The sequence below is a fragment of the Chiloscyllium plagiosum genome, chromosome 8, assembly GCF_004010195.1.
Source record: "Chiloscyllium plagiosum isolate BGI_BamShark_2017 chromosome 8, ASM401019v2, whole genome shotgun sequence".
Lineage (NCBI taxonomy): Eukaryota > Metazoa > Chordata > Chondrichthyes > Orectolobiformes > Hemiscylliidae > Chiloscyllium > Chiloscyllium plagiosum.
This window is the reverse complement of record NC_057717.1, coordinates 90,353,470-90,373,654: the sequence shown is the minus strand read 5'-3', so window position 1 is coordinate 90,373,654 and position 20,185 is coordinate 90,353,470. Positions and strand designations below refer to the sequence as shown.

At 44.2% G+C, this 20,185-nt stretch overlaps 1 protein-coding gene across 17 annotated transcripts in view; it reads left to right on the top strand.

Annotated features, from left to right (window-relative positions):
• Positions 1-20,185, top strand: part of LOC122552175 (adhesion G protein-coupled receptor L1-like) — a 588,240-nt gene that overhangs the window by 291,938 nt on the left and 276,117 nt on the right. For all 17 annotated transcript variants that reach the window (XM_043694724.1, XM_043694735.1, XM_043694723.1 and 14 more), the window contains one exon: positions 14,307-14,520. In XM_043694724.1, coding sequence (XP_043550659.1) covers positions 14,307-14,520 — 214 coding nt within the window. The remainder of the gene's footprint in view (positions 1-14,306; positions 14,521-20,185) is intronic.

The window sequence follows — 20,185 nt, the reverse complement described above, 5'->3', positions numbered from 1 at the left end:
TGTGGGGTATATCAGAGAGTGTTACAGTGAGGGGTGTGGGGTAAATCAGAGAGTGTTACAGTGAGTGGTGTGGGGTATATCAAAAAGTGTTACATTGGGTGTTGTGGGGAAATTAGAGAGTGTTATGATTATGGGTGTGGGGTATATCAGAAAGTGTTACAGTGATGGATGTGGTATATATCAAAGAGTGTTACGGTGAGGGGTGTGGGGTACATCAGAGTGTGTTACCGTGATGGGTGTGGAGTCTATCAGAGAGCGTTACAGTGAGGGGTGTGGGCTATATCAGAGAATATTACAATGAGGGGTGTGGGGCATATGAAAATGTGTTACAGCAACTGATGTGGGGTATATCAGAGAGTGTTACAGTAAGGGGTGTGGGGCATATGAAAATGTGTTACAGCGACAGGTGTGGGGTGTATCAGAGAGTGTTGCACTGAAGGATGTGGGGTATCAGAGGGTGTTATGGTAATGTGGTTGGTCAGTGGTACTAAAAGGACTGGATGCTATTTGGTATTGTGCCGAACAATGCATAACTGAAATATGGTGTTATAATTCTGTTCGCTAATTGCGGTTCATTTCAGTGAGAGTCTGTACAGGTTGGTGCTGTATGCTGTAACATTTTTTTGACAGGCTTGATGTCATTCGGGGATAGATGCAAAATAAAAGACTGATTTACTTTGACACAATCGTGGATTTATTCCTTCCTGTTCTGTCTGTAGTTGGAGTGCTGCCCCTTTAAGAGAGCTGGTCAGGTGACCTGCAGGGACAGAGCTTGGGTCTTGTCTCCAGCCAGCTGTGGAAGTGTTCAGATTTACCGTTCATTTACCTGGTATAATATTCCTGGTTCCAAAGGAAGCACCATCATAACAAATGGCAACAAGGCTGGGATCTGGCACATGTAATGTGTGCAAAATCTGTTTTATTTTGTCCAGAGGAGACATCAGACAGACTTTAGAAATGGTGTGGGATTAGGTGGGTAATGTTGAGGGAAGCAGTCACAAGGGGTTTTGTGTGGCAGTCGATGCCAGATTATAATTCACCAGGGAGTGGGCTGAGAATGGCAATCGTGACGGTCTCAGGCCAATGACTGAAGAAAAGTGTATACCCGGGAGCTACTGAAGTTATCACAGAGAGCGGTCATGAGCAGACCTGGGCTGTGGTTAACACCAAGGGGAGATGGTATGCTAGCACCGCCAGTGACGGAGCAGCTGACATGGAGTGCACTCATCGAGGGACCTTTTTGCAGCTAACTGCTACTGAACTCAACTGGCGGGAAAAGTTCCTGCCGATGGGAAAACAAAACGGCGGGCCAATTTGGAGCAATGGACCATTTGGCAAAGAGTCAGAAAATTGGACTTTATGTACAGAATGTTTTAATTTGTTCTTAAAGGTGAACAAAGTAGCTGAGGATATCATGGTACTGGTTTTCTTAAATACCATTGGGAACAAGACCTTCACAATTTTAACGAGAGAAACCCATGGAGAAGCTATTCCAAGAGCTTTGCAAAGTGTTAGGACCCAAGTTGCTGATGATTGCATGAATGTTTCCGTTTTTATCAATGGGTACAGCACAAAGGAGAGTCCGTCACCCAATTCATAGCCACCTTAAAGAAGTTAGCAGAACATTGCAAATTCAGAGGGTTCCTCCATAATGCCTTGTGAGACGGTTTGGTTAATAGTCTCTGACACAAAGCCATCCAACGGAAGCTGCTAACAGGGAGAGACCTGGATTTCAAGGCAGCTTTCAAAATTGCTACCTCAATGGAGTTGGCCACAAGCGAAGAAACCCAGTGGATGCCTGAGTATATCATGTCGTGGAAACTCGACAGAGTGCAGTACCAGCCGTAAGATGCTGCTGATGGGGCAAGAGTGGCCACAGAGTCGACATGATGGACTCAAGAAGCCCAGTGTCGCAGGTGGCAGTAAGTTGGCTATGTTGCCTGAAATTGCTGGGTACAACCCAACCAAGAAATGGGGAGTTAGAAAGAAAAACCCTGAGGACAAGGCATAAGGTACATGCTGCCAGCCAGAGTGTAGACTGGGAGTCAGGGACCTACAGGAGATGCAGAAGGCCTGGAGTCAGCAGAGCTTTGGCCAAACATCTTGCTGGTATGGGGTGAAGCTGATCGTTTCTGGATTTTTCCCAAATTCGAGGGGACGGCAGTAAAGTTGGAAGTGGATAGGGATGCAGTAGTGTCCCTCTATGAGGAGAAATTGAATCCTGCCAAGATTATACTGAGGACAAATGTAGAACCTGAAGGTCTGCCCTGAAGGGCTAAGTACTGATGACAGTACAGTTAAGAGACCAGTGTGCAGAATTGATACTTCACTAGTAAAGGGTGAATACCTGCATTATTCGGCACTTCTGGTTACAAAAAGTAAGACTGAATTGGGGAGTGGTTAATAGGCTGGCTGACTCAATCATGAGTTTGCAAGAGGTCCCAGAGAAGTGTAAGGAAGTCTTCAAAGGAACCCTGGGGGAAATGAAAGCAGTCAAAACTAAACTATAGCTGAAGCCAGAGACTTGTCCATGGAATCTGAAGGCATGTCAATACTGTAAGCAATCTGCCCTAATATGGAGGTGGTACTGGAATGGCTGGTAAATCTAAGAGGGTAGGAACCAGTAACCACCAGTGAATGGGCCACTCCATCATTTCAATCTTAAAAACAGATGGTGTGCTGAGGTGTGGTGACTTTACGGTCACAGTCCCAAGTCCTGCAGATCAATACCCCCTTCCACTCATTGAGGACCTGTTCAGTGCAGTGGTGAGGGAAAGATATTTTCAAAAATGGGTCTGTTGCAGGCGTACTTACAGACAGGGATGACAAATGAGTTCCAGGCTGTATTCCAGAGGGACCATGCATCAACTATTAAGTGGGTTGTCAGGAGTCCAGTGTTAACTGGATGATACTGAAAACAACAAATGCTGGAGATCACAGTGTGTCAGGCAGCATCCATGGAGAGAGGGAAAGCTGGTGTTTCAAGTCTAGATGACTCTTCATCAGATATTTTGATTACTGGATCCTCCAAAGAGGAGCATTTGGGAAATTTCGAAGGAACCCTAAAAAGGTTGCAGGAACACAGCCGAAAAGTAAAAAGAGAAAAATGTGAGTTATTTGAAGGCTGTACAGAGGACCTCTAATTGACGGCAACGGACTACACAAGGCGCCCAAAAAGATGGAGACTGTCATTGAAGGCCCCTGGGCCAAGAATGTGTCTCAACCGAGATTATTCTTGTGACTTGTGAATTACTGTGGCAAGTTCACCTCTGATCTGGCAACCATACGTAAACCTCTGCCTTAGTTGCTGGAAAAGGACCCAGGAATGTGAAGTGGCTTACCAAGAGGTAGAGCAAGCCTTAAAAAAAATCGCAACTGTTAATGCAGTTCGACCCCAAGTTGCTACTGCAGTTGGCCTTGCCTTATGGGTTTGGCACTGGACTGTCACACATTTTACCACGTTAGGCCCATTGCGTTCACACTGAGGTCAGTAACAACTGTGGAGGAAAAATATGATCAAGTTGAAAAATAAGGATTGAGCATTATGTTCGGTGTTTCAAAGGTCACCCATTTCCTTTACAGCAGGCACTTTGTGTCGATGACAGACCACAGGCGACTAACCTCCATTTTTGGCTCGTATATGGAGTTACCATAAATGGACACAGTACACCTGCAGAGATGGGCACTGGCTCTGTTAGTCTACTCGTATGAGATCAAATACCAACAGGCAGAGAAGCACGGCAATGTGGATGCTTTGTCAAAGTTACCACAACCAGGAAATAAGGATGTTCCCAACTGAAACCATAAATTATGTGTTTTTCCCCAGGATGACAAGGTGCCGGTGTCAGGAAATCCGATGCAGAGTGAAACCCAGAATGATCCAGTTTTGAGCTGAATGGTGGACTTATCATAGAAACCGCACAAAAATTATACACTTACCTGGCCAGCAGTGGGAGTTGTCTGTATCAGACTGGTGTTTAATGTAAGGAATGAGAGTTGTTATTCCTCCTCAGTTAAGAGGAAAGATGCTGGAACGAGTGCACAAAGGGCACCCCAGTGTGGTGTGAATGAAAGAAATAGCCAGGAGCTACTATTGGTAGCTGACAGTGGACTCCCAGATTGAGGAGGAAGTGGAATCATGCAAATCCTGCGCATTCGTGAAGAAAGCAGCACCATTGTCACAGTGGGAATGGCCTCAAAATCACCATGTCAGTGAATTCATGTTGATTTCATGGGAGCAGTAGAGGAACAGATGTTTCTCGTGGTTGTGAATGATCATTCGAAGGTGGTGGTCATGAAGTCAGTATCAACAGGAGCAAAGGTAGACTGACAGGATGAAATTTTTGCCAGGTTTGAGAACCCTGAACAAATTGTGAGTGACAATGGCCCATAGTTTGTGGCACAAGAGTTTGAGGAGTACCAGGAAAAACATGGGAGTTGGACATATGAGATTGGCTCTATAGCACCCAGTGACAAACAGCCAGGTGGAGAGATTTGTACAAACCTTGAAGCAGGCTGTAAATCCCTCACAAAGGGAGGGTTTGCTAGGATGATATCACAACAAGTTCCTCAGCATGTACAGGAACATGCCACACACGATGACCCAGTGCTTGCCAACGTCCTTAATGTTCAACCACCAGAGCTGAGAACCATGTTTGACTTACTGCAGCTGAAAGAAACCAGAGAGGTGGCAGAGCGAAACAAAGAAGGACAGATGATCGGAAGGGTGGGATCCTCACGGGTCGAGGGAATGCCAAAGAGGAGAGACTGTAATGGTCCAGAATTATATGGGGAGAAATAGATCCCAATGGTTTTGATGGCTGAAATAGAACCGCTGTCACATGCGGTGTGGACCAACCACTCCAAAAGCTAGTGCTGCCAAATAAACCTGTTGGACTATAACCTGGTGTGATGTAGACCAGGGATGAGATGATCCAGACGAGACACACAGACCAGCTGGTTGTTGCACCTCACCAAGTAGGGGAGGTCCCTTGGAACATCCTGCCAGTCCAGATGGGACGAGAGGTGTCAACCGAGTCATGTGTCTTTGACTCAGAGTTGGAGACAACTGGAGCATCACAGAAGAAACAACAGCCAGTTGGAATGGGCCATATCTGCAGAACAACAGGAGCTTCCTGAACTCTGGGACATTCCACGAGGAAAGGTTTCTGAGACAAAGAGACAATCTTCAAGGACTCTTCAAAGACTGATCATGTCGATGTAAACTACAAAAAGGTCATTTTCTTTTTCCATTTTATTAATATTCCTGACAATATGTACATGTGTTAGCTACAATCCTTCTATAATCATTTGAGTTATTGCATATACATGTCGTTCTGCTATAACACATGTTTTGTGAACACGGATTCGCTATAATGCGATTGACGAATTCGGCACACTGATTCCAAAGCGCAAACTTTTCAAACATGTGTTGGCTGTAATGCGATTACATTGCCAACACTTTATGTGCCTTTTCTAAACTGCAATTTTTCTATAATGCAGGGTTGCACAAGAATGCAATTATTGCATTACAGAAGAACTACCTGAATGTTTATTAATGGGAGTTTTCAAATAAAGGGGTGTTATGTATGTAGTTGGACTTGCTGCCTGTTTAAGAGAGATGGTCAGATGATCTGGAGAGGTGGAACTTGGGCTCAGTCCACAACTGGCTGTGGAGGCGTGAGCATGGTCAATAAAGTGTTCCTGTTCGGATTTACCTGGTATGTAATTCATTGTTCCAAAGGAAGCACCAACGTGATAGTTCCCCAACTGAGTGAATATCTGTTGCAGCTGGTGACACGTTCCTCATACATCTTGCCAAGATATCATTCTACTGTCATTTCTCTTCTTGCTACTTAAATCTCATGAAGTGATGTGCATAGGATCATTAATTTAAGCATGTTTGTTCTATTTCTTTGAATTATCACAAGCTGCACTGCCATGGGTAGATGGTTGGCCTGGACTCCACAGATTCTGGGACCTCTTGTAGCATTTTGGTTAGCTTCCCTGCCACTGAGTTTGAGCCTCACAATGCCATTCAATTCAATCATGACTGATCTGATAATCTTCATCTCCATATTCATGTTTTTCCCCATAACACTTGATTCCGTTACTGATTAAGTCTAAATCCGCCATGAATATAGAACATAGAACAATACCACACAGTACAGGCCCTTTGGCCTTCGATGTTGTGCCAATGTTTTATCCTACTCTAAGAGCGAACTAACCCATACACCCTACATTTTGCTGTCATCCATATACCTATCCAAGAGTCGCTTAAATGTCCCTAATGTATCTCACTCTACTACCACTGCTGGCAGTGTATTCCACCACACTCTGTGTAAACAACCTACCTCTGACATCTCCCTGAAACCTTCCACCAATCACCTTAAAATTATAGCCCCTCGTGATAGCTGTTTCTGTCCTGGGAAAAAAATCTCTGGCTATCCACTCTAGATTGCCTCTCATCAACTTGCATACCTCTATCAAGTCACCTCTCATCCTTCTTCACTCCAATAAGAAAAGCCCTAGCTCCCTCAACCTTTCTTCATAAGACCTTGCCCTCTAGTCCAGGCAGTATCCTGGTAAATCTCCTCTGCACCCTCTGTAAAGCACCCACATCCTTTCTATAATGAGGCAACAAGAACTAAACACAATATTCCAAACATGGTCTAACCAGCACTTTATAGAGCTGCAGCATAACCTCGCGGCTCTTAAACTCAATCCCTCAGCTAATGAAAGCCAACAGACCATACGCCTTCTTAATAACCCTATCAACTTGGGTGGCAACTTTGAGGGAGCTATGGACATAGATCCCAAGATCCCTGTGTTCCTCCATACTGCCAAGAATCCTGCCTTTACCCTGTAATCTGCATTCAAATTTGACCTTCCAAAATGGACTCCATCTGCCACTTCCCAGCCCAGTTCTGCATCCTGTCCCTTTGCAACCTGCAACAGCTCTCCACACTATCCACAACTCCACCAATCTTCGTGTCATCGGCAAACTTACTAACCCACCCTTCCACTTCCTAGTCCAAGTCATTTATAAAAATCACAAAGAGCAGAGGTTCCAGAACAGATCACTACAGAACACCACTGGTCACCAAGCTCCAGGCTGAATACTTTCCACAAACTATCACTCTCTGCTTTCTATTGGCCAGTTAATTCTGTATCTACACAGCCAAATTTCTTTACTTTCTGAATTAGTCTACTATGGGGAACCTTATCAAATGCCTTGCTAAAATCCATGTACACTACATCCACTGCTCTACCTTCATCAGTGTGTTTTGTCACATTCTCAAAGAAATCAATAAGGCTTGTGAGGCATGAACTGCCTCTCTCAAAGCCATGCTGACTATCTCTAATCAAACAATGCTTTTCCACATAATCATAAATCCTATCTCTCAGAATCCTCTCCAATAATTTGCCCACTACCAACAGAAGACTGGTTTGTAATTCCCAGGATTAACCCTATTCCCTTTCTTGCACAAGGGAAGAATACTTGCCACCCTTCAATCCTCTGATATTACTCCAGTGGATAGTGAAGATGTAAAGATCATTGCAAAAGGCTCAGCAATCTCTTCCCTCATTTCCCGTAGTAACCTTGGGTATATCCCGTCTGTCCCTGGGAACTGATCTATTCTCATGTTTCTTAAAATTTCCAGTACATCCTCCTTCTTAACATCAACCTGTTTGAACACATCAGTCTGTTTTACACTCTCCCTACAAACGACAAGGTCCCTCTCACTCGTGAATACTGATGCAAAGTATTCATTAAGGACCTCCCCAACTCCTCCGACTCCAGGCACTAGTTCCCTCCATTATCCCTGATCAGCCTTACTCTCACTCTGGCCATCCTGTTGTTCAGCACATAAATGTAGAATGCCTTTGAGTTTTCCTTATTCCTACCCACCAAGACCCAGCCGCGACAGCCATCTGTGGTAAAGAATTCCACAGAATTCACTACCCTCTGGTGGATGAAACTCCCCCTCTTTTCTATTCTACGTTGAATCTATGAATCTCACTTCCTCCATTCCAGAATAAAGATCACAACCCTTAGTGGAGAATCCCCCAAGGTGAGAGCAGCAAGCTGGAGTATTTCCTGGTTTACGTCTCCCACTTTGGGAGTGCTCCCAGCACTTATCGCAATGCCCAGCTACCTTCCCCCCAGCCCCAACCCCCCAGCCCCAACCCCTCCCCCACTTATCTCTCTACCCTCTCAGCTCACAAGCCTCTTTCCTGATGAAGGGCTCTTGCCCGAAATGTAGATGCTCCTGCTCCTCAGATGCTGCCTGACCTGCTGTGCTTTTCCAGCGCCACACTCTCGACTCTGATCTCCAGCATCTGCAGTCCTCATTTTCTCCATGGTTTGGATGAAGGTAACTGAGTTTTGAAATCGCTAACATTGATGGAATGAAACAGAATTAAACTTCAATCAAGGTGCTTCCCCCCCCCCCCCCCCCGGCCCCAACCCACTCCAAAACCCTTGGCTCCCTTCGCAACTATTACATTACAATGTGGAACTGTATGTTCATCCATAAATATGCATGAGCGACCAGAGTATGTCATCAATCCTTAGACATCACTTTCCAAGCACACAATGACTCCTATCGTGAAGGACAAGGGCAGCAGATACATAGGGACAGCAACCCATGCAAGTTCCTTTCCGAGTCACTCACCATCATGACTTGGAAATATATCGCTGTTCCTCCAGTGGCATGAGGTTAAAGGCCTAGAAATCCCTCCATAATGGCATTGAGGATTTACCTGTAGCACAGGGAGTGCAGCAATTCAAGAAAGCAGCTCAATACCAGCTTCTCAACAAGGGATAGGGAATAAACTCTGACCCAGCCAGCAACACCCACATCACATGAAGTGAATGAATGAAAGGCTCAGTACTTCCTTTCAGTCTGTTCTAACAATTTGTATCATGGTGCGATTTAAGAAAGACATTGGAAGAAAGTAGCATATGTGGGGGGATTCAAATTCCAAGAAGGCAAGTGACGAACTTTTAATTCAATGAAAGACATCTAAAATTAAAAAGCTTGTCAAATGACTGATGTGTAATCACTGGCAAATGACATAAAATCCCATTTGCTTTACTAATGCTCTTTAGGGAGGGAAATCTGCCATCCTTACCCAGTCTGGTGTATATGTGACTCCAGACCCACAGCAATGGGGTTGATTCTTAACTGCCCTCTAGGCAATTAAGGATGGGCAATAAATGCTGGCCCAGCCAGTGATGCCCATATCACATAAAATAATTTTTTTAGATTGAGTCCAAAAGTGATTATTTTGAAACTTAAGGAACCACATACCTAACAGCAACCCTTGGACTGGAAAATAGCCAATGACACTATTTTTTACGCTCAGTGACTCAAGCACTTAATCCAAAGATGCAAAAGCAACAAAGCCATTCATCAAATGGAGATGCTGAGAAACGGCAGTCTTTTCCCAGCAAGACAAGAATGCTTTTCTTAAAATACTAATGCCAGACACAAGACGCCATTAAATGAAAGAGACAGTTTACCACAGGAATGGCCCTGCAAGGGTAAGAGGGATGGTCAATGCGAGGTCAGCTCCAGTGATGTATAAAGTTTGGGTTGGTGCAGATTGTCCTGAACAAACACAAGGACCAAATGAAAGCTGCAAACTCACAAACAGTGTGGGAGCAAAAAGTGCCCAGCTCTTCAACAGCCTTTCAAACTGTTCCAGAACCCATGGGGTTCTCCTTCTCCATCAAGCATTGAACATTAATTGGAATCTGAGGTGGACATGGTGACTGTCACTGCCTCGATGTCTATGCCATCTGAAGAAGAGAATGGATTTCTTCTGAGACTCTCCAGAAGCAAAAGGCAAATTACTAGGATTGTTAGGTCTATAAAATTATGAGAGACAGATGGTGCAGACAGTCAGAGGCTTTTTCCCAGGGTTGAAATTTCAACTCCGGGGAGCAGAAGTTAAAGGTGAGGGGGAGGGGAAGTTTAAGAGAGATATGCAAGGGGGGGGTTTTCACACAGAGAGTAGTAGGAGCCTGGAATGCATTGCCAGAGGAACTGGTGGGAGGCACGTTGGTGACATTTAAGGGACATCTGAATTGTTACATAAATGGGGAGGGAATAGAGGGTTACGGACTGAAAAGGGCAGAAAGTTTGATTTTTAGCTTAGTTAGGGCATGATGTTCGGTATAGGCATGTTCATACTTTGCGTTACATGCTGCTCGTATCAGATGCAAGGTCGGAGGAACCTGACCCAATGCTAAATCACCCCAAGAGGAGCTACAACAAAAAAAGAACCAGCCTATGTGCTCGGACCCAGAGGGGGAGGCATGTAGTGGTTGTAAAGATCAGTCAGGTGGTCCTCATAGAATGTGAGTTTTCTGATTGGGGCGATTAATCTGGTCCATTTAGGGAGCCCTGCTGACATTCTGTTCACTCTGACAGCTGGCTCTGAGAGAGCTGGATCAGTGTCAAGGACTGCCCACATGTAAATAAAGGGTGTACTTGGTAACAGGATATCAGCCTCTGCGGAGTTACTAATTTACAAAGGGCATGAGAAAATGTCCACAGACCCTTTCTCAAAGTTAAAAACATGGACTCCACACTTTGAAGTAAAGACTCTTTTTACCATCCAGATTTCTTTTCCTGAACTTACAGATGTTTATAATCTGGGAGCCGAGACTGCTGAAAGGAAACATTATCCCAGAGAGGTCTAAACCCTAAACCTGATGCAATCCAGCTCCTTGTTCAGACTTGCTTCAATCTGTGTTGGGCCCGACTGAGTAGTTTGTCTGAGATCATGTTAACATTTGAAGCCTAGGGTCTGATTAGGAATTGCCCAGGATCCTATCAGTCTGAGGCTTGCCTGTAGCTTATCTGCAGTCTGTGTTGCTTCCTCATTGCAATTCATCAGGCCCTGCTCGGACCTCAGATCTGTCAATGTTTCCCTTCCCTACCTAATTGATTGATCCTGTCGTGATCTCCAAAATATATTATTTTTCATTTACTCATCGTCTAACCCTGTGAAAGTACTACTCTTAAACCACATACAGTCCTGCTCTGATGTATACGGCACTCACTTTCTGAAAAGTCAATCACAGAGTTGTTGACCCATCGTGCAGATGGGTAAACCTTCATTTTCCTTGATGTCTAAGCTACATTTGCAGAAGCAAATCATTTAAAACTTAACACTCAGTTGTAAGAATCCAAATGATACTGTCTGCCCATTATGATCTGCATCTCTATCCTACAGTTATTTTCATCAATCTGCTCAGATAATGCACTGGGACTGGTAGGGCTTGAACTCTGAACATCATCACTTCATCATCATCATCATCATATGCAACACACGTAGACAATAGTTAAGAAGGTGTTAGCATGCTTGCCTTCATTGCTCAGACCTTTGAGTATTGGAGTTGGAACATTATATTGAGGTGGTACAGGACATTGGTGAGGCCTCTTCTGGAGCACTGTGTGCAGTTCTAGTCTCCCTGTTATAGGATGGATATTATTAAGCTGGAGAGGATTCAGAAGAGATTTATCAGAATGTTGTTGGGAATGGAGGTTTGAGTAATAGGGAGAGCCTGGGTAGGCTGGGACTTTTTTCACTGGAGTGTAGGGGAGTTGAGAGGTGACCTTATAGAGGTTTATAAAATCATGAGGGGTATAGATAAGGTGAATGTCTCTGCTGCCCTTGTCCTTCTACATGGAAATGATCATGGGTTTGGAAGGTGTTGTTGAAGGAGCGTGGGTGAATTTCTAAATGCATGTTGTGGATGGTACACTACTGCTACTGAGCATCACTGGTGGACAATGTGAAAGTTGAAAGCTGCTTATCCCTAAATGGTGTCAAGTTTCTTGAGTGTTTTTGGAGCTGCACTCATCCAGGCACATGCAGAATATTTTATCTCACTCCTAATTTGTGCCTTGCAGATAGTGGACAGACTCTGGGGAGTCAAGAGTTGAGTTATCACTGAATTATTCATTCATAGCCTCTGACCTGCTTTTGCAGCTGCATGTTTATATGGCAAGACAAGTTCAGCTCTCAGTCAATGGTAAGCACCCCATCCCAATCCCCAAACCACTGAATGTTGATAATAGGGTCTGTAGTCATGGTTATGCCAATAGACGTCAATACCACTGTGCTTTGCAGATGAACAGGGCAGTTAAATCCCTGGGGCATCCTGACCAATACTTATTGTTAAATCTACATCACTAAAACTGGTTATCCAGTTATTCCATTGTTGTTTGTGGGACCTCGGTGTGTACCAAATGGCTGCTATTTTTGCTATGTTACAATCAACATTCCCTCTCATTACTTCAACAGAAGTGAAAATTAATGTGTCGATGCAGAGATTGGCAGAGACTGGTGGACACTTAACTTAGACAGAACCTTGATTATAACGGTGATGACACCTCAAGGGTGCTCCACTTGACTCTAAAACACCTTGCTACCACCTGAGATCAGGAAGTAGCAAATTCCTTCCACCCTGAATCATTGCCCCTCTCCCCCCCTCAATTCCACCCAGTCATACTACACTTTCTACAAGTCAAGACTTATTTTCCTCAGATACTATGCTCGCAACAATTGTTCTTTGCAAGGACTCCATCCAGTCTGCATTTGAATGAATTAATACCAAGTCCTCGTTGCAGACAGCCAATTCCATGGACTGAGGATTCTCTCATTGAAGTGTTCTAGTTCCTTATTTTTCACATGGGATATGGCCATAGCTGGCAAGGCCAGCATTTGTTACCCATCTTTAATTGTCCTAAAAGTGAGCGAGTTGCTTGAAACTTTCAGAGGGAAGTTGAGTTAACCACATTGCTGCTAGTTTAGTCACATGGAGGTCAGACCAGGTAAGGGCAACAGATTTCTTTCCCTGAAGTGAAACAGATGGGATCTTTTGACAACTGATGGGAGATCTCACAGGTAGCCATTATTGAGACTGGTTTTATATTCGACATTTAATTGAATTTAAATTCTGCCAGAATGGGATTGAGACTCATTTTCCCAAAGCATTTAGCTGAGCTTCCAGATGTCTAATCTCGAGACTTTCCCACTACACAACCATCTCCCTGCAGATTGCTCCTGCAGATTCATTTTAACATTGTCCCTTCTGGCATGTGGCACGTCCTCTGGGTCTGCTGTTCAAAACAAGGTTAAACTATTCAATTTGTTCTGTCTCATCCAATTGCTTTCATATCTGAAAATAAAATATTACATCATCTCTTAACAATCTTCACATAGCAATCAAGGAAATCCTTAATAGTGGAGGGCTTTGGGATCCATGGCAACAATGTTGTTAATAGCATGTCAATTGTATTGCTTGTGTGGTTAGGGATAACTAAGTCGAGGGAATTGATTAAGTATCTTGAGCACATATAAAAAGGGACTGATCATCGGGGATTTGGCGTGCAGCAGTCCCTTGCAACCAAAGATTAAAATTGTTTAGACACTCCCAAGCAACTTGCCTTTTCTGAACCTTCAGGGAGTCCATGTTCCACATGTGTGAAATTATTTTTTAGTTTTTAATTTTGTTTGCGTTTCAGCCGCACGCTCTAGTTGTTTGGCCACCCGGAATGGAGATGAGCTTGGGAGAGCAGGGCCATGGGTTCTTCATGGGTTTGTTACAGGACCTGGTTAAGGTTGATATTAATGGGTCCAGGTAGTGAACAACTGAGAGGGTCATTATACCTGGTTTCTGTCCCTCTTCTGTGGTTATATCCATGCCTGGGTGACCCCAGAAATGCAGTGTGCCAATATGCTTGTGGTTTTCTGTGACTGTGCGAACCACAGGGCTAGAGTCCACCAAGTTACCGTCGTCCTTGGTCGGCTGGGTGGGTAGTGAGTGATGCCAGCAGTTTAGGTTCAGTTCCTATATCAGCTGAGGTCAGTGTGCAGTGAATACCTTCTCAAAATCGGTTCTCTGAGGGGTGACCGTCAGGTTAAACTCAGCACCAGCCATCTCTCTCTTTAATAAAGACTGTGGCAACTTTCACTTTTGTGCACCAGAAATAATATTTTTGATAAGTTTCCTGTAAAGTTTTGATTTTTGTTAGAGAGCCCCTTTCAAGGCCTGCTAGTAACTCACTTCAAAAGAATGCGAAAAGGGACTGGTGGGGTTGTAGGTCAGAGGCAGACCTAGGTCATAATGCATTTTGTGAATAAACTAACTGCTAGTAAGGCTTTGTGCCTAGATTCACCATTTAGCCTTGGGATCCATTTAACACAAAGCCACCGGTTCCTTCAGAGCCTGCGACTCACACCAAGTGGCATGTCTCAAGTCACTGTTTCTTTGCCCTCCCCAGGTTTAAGTCGGGCTGCCTTGCCATTTGGTCTGATGCGCCGGGAGCTGGCATGCGAAGGATACCCCATCGAGTTGCGGTGCCCAGGGAGCGATGTCATAATGATCGAGAGCGCCAACTATGGGCGAACTGACAGCAAGATCTGTGACGCCGACATCTTCCAGATGGAGAACGTGGAGTGTTACCTTCCTGACACCTTCAAGATCATGTCACAAAGGTAGGATGTCAATTACAGGGGATGTGACTCAGAGACCTGGGGACGCGACCCAATGGGGAACAAGTTGGGAGGCGGCATTGTGCGGGGGAGGGGAAAATAAAATCCATAAGAGACGAGTATGCATTCCTAATCAGGTTCCTCCTTTTCTGGTAATAAAAAATTCTGTTGATTTTGCCAATCACCCATAACATTTTAGCCAAGGAATCCTGACCTGATCCTCAGATTGTACAATGAGTGAGCCAGAGGCTGCACAGACTCCACTCTTTCCTCATTCTAAAGTCATGTATTTTGTCCTTATTATACACATGAGCCCATTGCAATATTATTTGTTGTTGGCATGCCAAAATGTATTCTGGGAGGTTTCAGTGAAGAGCTAAAATACAAGATTGAAGTGTTTGCAGTGCCACAGCAGGCAGGAGGGTACAATTACAATGTGACACATTTACTTCGGATTCTTCCATTACAAATGTGGGGATAGGAATTTTGAAATTGACACAAAATTGTGTCAGGACCTGACAGCAGAACATGATATAATCAAAGTACACACAGACCTGGGATTTGCAAATAGAGAGATGATAATTTCTTGCAGGAGATAGGAAATGTTCAGCACAAACCACCGGACATGGCCGATAGCTCTATCTTTATTGTTGTTCCACCAATATCACCTGAGTTTCCTGTACCTGTTCACAAGTGCATTCTCGCTGCCTTTCCAGTTTAAAGATCTTCACTTCCATCCTCTCCAAACTCCAGACACCAATACCCACGTTTTTAAAACCTACATCTTTTACCAAGCTTTTAGTCACTGAGCTGAACATCCTATTTACATGGCTTAGTGTCACATTTTTGTCTGATATTGCTTTACAGCAATAATTATGCATTAAATTGATTTTTCTAACAAGAGGATTCAAGTACAGGAGCAGGATGACTTGCTGCAGTTGTTCAGGACCTCAGTGAGACCACACCTCGAATATTGTGTGCAGTTGTGGTCCCCTTATCTGAGTAAAAATGTTCTGGTAATGGAGGGAATTTAACAAACATTCCTGGGATGGCAGAGCTGATGTACAAAGAGATGTTAGGACTATATTTACTTGAGTTTAGAAGAGTGAGAGGAATCTCTGTGAAATCTATAAAACTCTAACTGGATAAACACAGGAAGGATGCTCCTGATGACTTGGGGAGTCCAGAACCAAGTGTCACAGTCTAAGAATAGTAGGAATACCATTTAGGATTGAGATTAGGAAACATTTCTACACCTATACTGTGGTGAACCTGTGCAATTCTCTGCCACAAAGAGCAATTGAGGCTGAAACATTAAATGTTTTCAAGAAGGAGGTAGATATTGTTCTTAGGGCTAAAGCGTGTGAGGAGAAAGGGGGAACAGAATACTGAGCTGGATGATAGCCATGATCATATTAAATGTTGGAACAGTACTGAAGGACCAAATGGTCATTCCTGCTTGTGTTTTCCATGTTTCCAAAAATGGAAGTTGGTATTGACTAGGCAGGTGAATGTAGCAGCTTCTTAAGTATCACTGTGTATCGCTTTATGGTTGCCATCGATTTACAGTTCACAGAATTCATCTTGTTAGTAACATTGGCTGTCTGGACTCACTGGATCAAGAGGCTGTGGGCTAGAAGGATCTCCCTCTTGCAGTGTGGTCCTGTAGACTCTGGTCATCCTGAGCTTCGTGAAGGTACCTTTAGCACCAACCTCTTCATGTGGAGGCTGGTCAGCATTTGCACAAGGTTTGCTGATGGCCCTGGACTTGCTGGTGTATCTGTCCTTCCTCCATGTCTTTGCATCTTCATTATAACCCAGCAATACAGACGATAACCCTTACTGCGACCAGATCCATCTGTCATTCTTCCAATGAATATGTGCGGGGAGCAGAAGGAAACCCAGAACAGATTCTTAATAATGTGAACAGTCAGCATTCACATCACATACTGATGAACATTTTGCAGAGTTCTCCATACAGTGGAACATGGAGTACTTAGACAAGAAGGGTCTTGGAATGTGTCTACACAATACTTCAACTTTGCACCTTATTCTGGTGAATGCAGCATATTACAAGAGGCAACCATAGATTGTAAGTTCTGCATGAGTACTGACACTCTGTCCTCCTAGCGCCATTTCATCATGGAAGGCAGCATTATGTGTAAGACCGTGTTGCAGAAGGTGAGAGGAATCAGGCCCATTCCCTGTGATGACCATGGGATCTCGCATTATCATTATGTTTTGTGGCCCAATTATAAGGTCATCCTCCCAGAGGTGACTATCTTCAATCTGCAGTGACATGGTCGAGATTATTTGTGATCAGCATTTGCACACCGCACAGTTGGAAACTGACTGTGTTTCACATGCATGATGCTATGATTACAGAGGACTTCACCCTCTACCCTGGAAGTGTCTGATTGATGTGATTGCTCCCTGAATGGACTCCCATCAATCCGAAATAAAGCTTGTGTGTTGAAACAAGAAAACAAACACTGAGTCTGCCCTACCTGGGTGTGATCACAGCCATTTTCAATCTGCGTGTGGCTTTAAGAGTCGAGAGAAAATGGTAGGGAATGGGATTGCACTTAACTCCATGTGACACATGCTCAGCTTGGTGATGAAGACCTCCCAAAGTCCCTTTAACTTGACACTCCCCAGACACCCTATCATTTTTCATCCCCCACCCACCACCCAGAGCGACGACTGTAACACTGACCCTAGCCCTCTGAGTCCGAGCCCAAACAGACCACTGTGGTGGTGAATGCCAACACCTCCCATTCCCACAGCTTCCTATGTTCTCCCATGTACTATCATTTTCCCATCCACTAACATTACCCGATAGAGGTTTATAAAATTATGAGAGGCATGGATAGGGTTAACAGTCAGAATTTTTTTCCCAAAGTTGAAATGTTTAATTCGAAAGGGTATGCATTTAAGGTGAAAGAGGCAAAATTCAAAGGAGATGTGAGGGGCAAGTATTTTTACACAGAGAGTGGTAGGAGTCTGTAACATGCTCCCAGGGGTAAGTGGTGGGGGCAGGTACAATAGGGGCATTTAAGCGGCTTTTAGATAAGCACATGAATAAACAAGGAGTGGAGGGATATGGACCATGGGCAGGCAGAAGGGATTAGTTTAATTTGGTGTCATATTTGGCACAACATTGCAGGCCAAAGGGCCTGTTCTAGTGCTGTACTGTTCGATATTCTATATCAAACTTGCCTCCATTACCATTCTTGTCTTCTCTGCATCCCTAGTTGCTGCTTCCAATCCCCAGCTTTGAGTTCCCCAATTTTACAACAATCTTCACCATTTGACTTTCATTGCACTGACCCCAGGAATGACCATGGCCCCCACCGTCCTAACCCCTGACAGCTCCCTGTGTCCATCCTTAGGGGACTGGTTGGTTTAGTTGGCCAGTATGGATTAGATTGGTACCAACAGCACAGGGGTCAATCCCTGTTCTGGCTAGGTGCACTGGGGATCTGCTGTATGACCCCTGTTGGAGGTGGCAGTACTGTGGGTCAGAGCTGCTGTCAGACAGAGAACTCAAAATTAAACTCCTGAGTCGTGTTTCAAGAAGAAAAGTATGAGAAATATGTAAGTGATCAGTAAGATAATGTTGCCAAGCACTTGGCAAGTAGAAATTCTTCTGACTCCTGGTGAGGAGCCTATAAGATCTGGTGGACTTGCACTGATACATCCAGCTTTGTCTCTTTCTCTCTCTTTTCAATATATCCATTCCTCTCCCTTGTTTAAAAGCACTGGCTATCCCTCAATTCTTTAAAGCAAAAAGAACACCAGAAATTAGTTGATAAAACTCCCAAGCTACATCTCCCTGTTCCTCTCTCTCACTCTGCTTCCTTTCTCTCACTTTTTTTTCTTTTTATCTCCCTCTCTCTAACTCTCTGTCTCACACTTCTCCATATCCCACCCTCATTCTTTCTCTCTCTTGTCTCTCTCTTTCTCTCTCACTTCTCTATCTCTCAACTGTATAGTTCGCTCTGGAATTGCATCTTCCAAAATGTATCACCTCACATTTGCCTGGATTGAACTCCATCTGCTATTTCTCTCCCCAGCCCACCAATCTATCTATATTCTGCTGTATTTGCTGACAATCCCCTACATCATCTGCAACTCCACCAATCTTAGTGTCATCTGCAAACTTGCTGATGAGGCACCTTACACCTTCCTCCAAAATCATTTATGTATATCACAAACAACAGTGGTCCCAGCACAGAGACCTGTGGGATACCGCTGGTCACAGGTCTCCATTTTGAGAAGCTCCTGCCCACTACTACTCTCTGTCTCCTGTTACCCAACCAGTTATCTCTCCATCTAGCTAGAACACCCTAGACCCCATGCAACTTCATCTTCTTCATGTGCGTACCATGGGGAACTTTATCAAACATCTTACTGAAGGCCATGTATATGACTTCTATATCCCGTCCCTCATCAATCAACTTTGTCACCTCTTCAAAGAATTCTATTAGGTTTCTCTCTGCACAAAACCATGCTGCCTATCACTGATAAGCCCATTTTCTTCCAGTATCTTCTCCAGCAGCTTTCCTGCCACTGATGTCAGGCTCACCAGTCTATAATTATCTGGATTATCCCTGCTACCCTTCTTAAACAAGGGGACGACATTAGCAATTCTCCAGTCCTCTGGCACCTCCTCCGTTTTCAAGAATGCTGCAAAGATTACTGTTAAGGCCCCAGCTATTTCCTCTCTCGCTTCCCTCAGTAACCTGGGATAGATCCCATCCGGACCTGGGGACTTGTCCATCTTAATGCCTTTTAGAATACACAACACCTCCTCCCTCCTTATGCCAACTTGACCTAGAGTAATCAAAGATCTATCCCTAACCTCAAAATCAGCCATGTCCCTCTCCTCGGTGAATACCAATGCAAAGTACTCATTCAGAATCTCACCCATTTTCTCTGACTCCATGTGTAACTTTCCTCCTCTGTCCTTGAGTGGGCCAACCCTTTCCCTTGATACCCTCTTGCTCCTTATCTATGAATAAAAGGCTTTGGGGTTTTCCTTAACCCTGTTCGCTAAGGATATTTCATGGCCCCTTATAGACCTCTTAATTCCCCATTTCAGATTGGTCCTACATTCCCAATATTCTTCCAAAGCTTCATCTGACTTCAGTCACTTAGACCTTATGTATGCTTCCTTTTTCCTCTTAGCTAGTCTCACAATTTCACATGTCATCCATGGTTCCCTAATCTTGCTATTTCCATCCCTCATTTTCACATGACATATCTCTCCTGAATTCTAATCAACCTCTCTTTAAAAGCCTTCCACATATTGAATGTGGATTTCCCTTCAAACAGCTCCTCCCAATCTACATTCCCCAGCTCCTGCCAAATTTTGGTATAGAAATAGAAATAGAAGAATACAGCGCAGTACAGGCCCTTTGGCCCTCGATGTTGCGCCGATCCAAGCCCACCTAACCTACACTAGCCCACTATCCTCCATATACCTATCTAATGCCCATTTAAATGCCCATAAAGAGGGAGAGTCTACCACTGCTACTGGCAGGGCATTCCATGAACTCACGACTCGCTGAGTAAAGAATCTACCCCTAACATCTGTCCTATACCTACTACCCCTTAATTTAAAGCTATGCCCCCTCGTAATAGCTGACTCCATACGTGGAAAAAG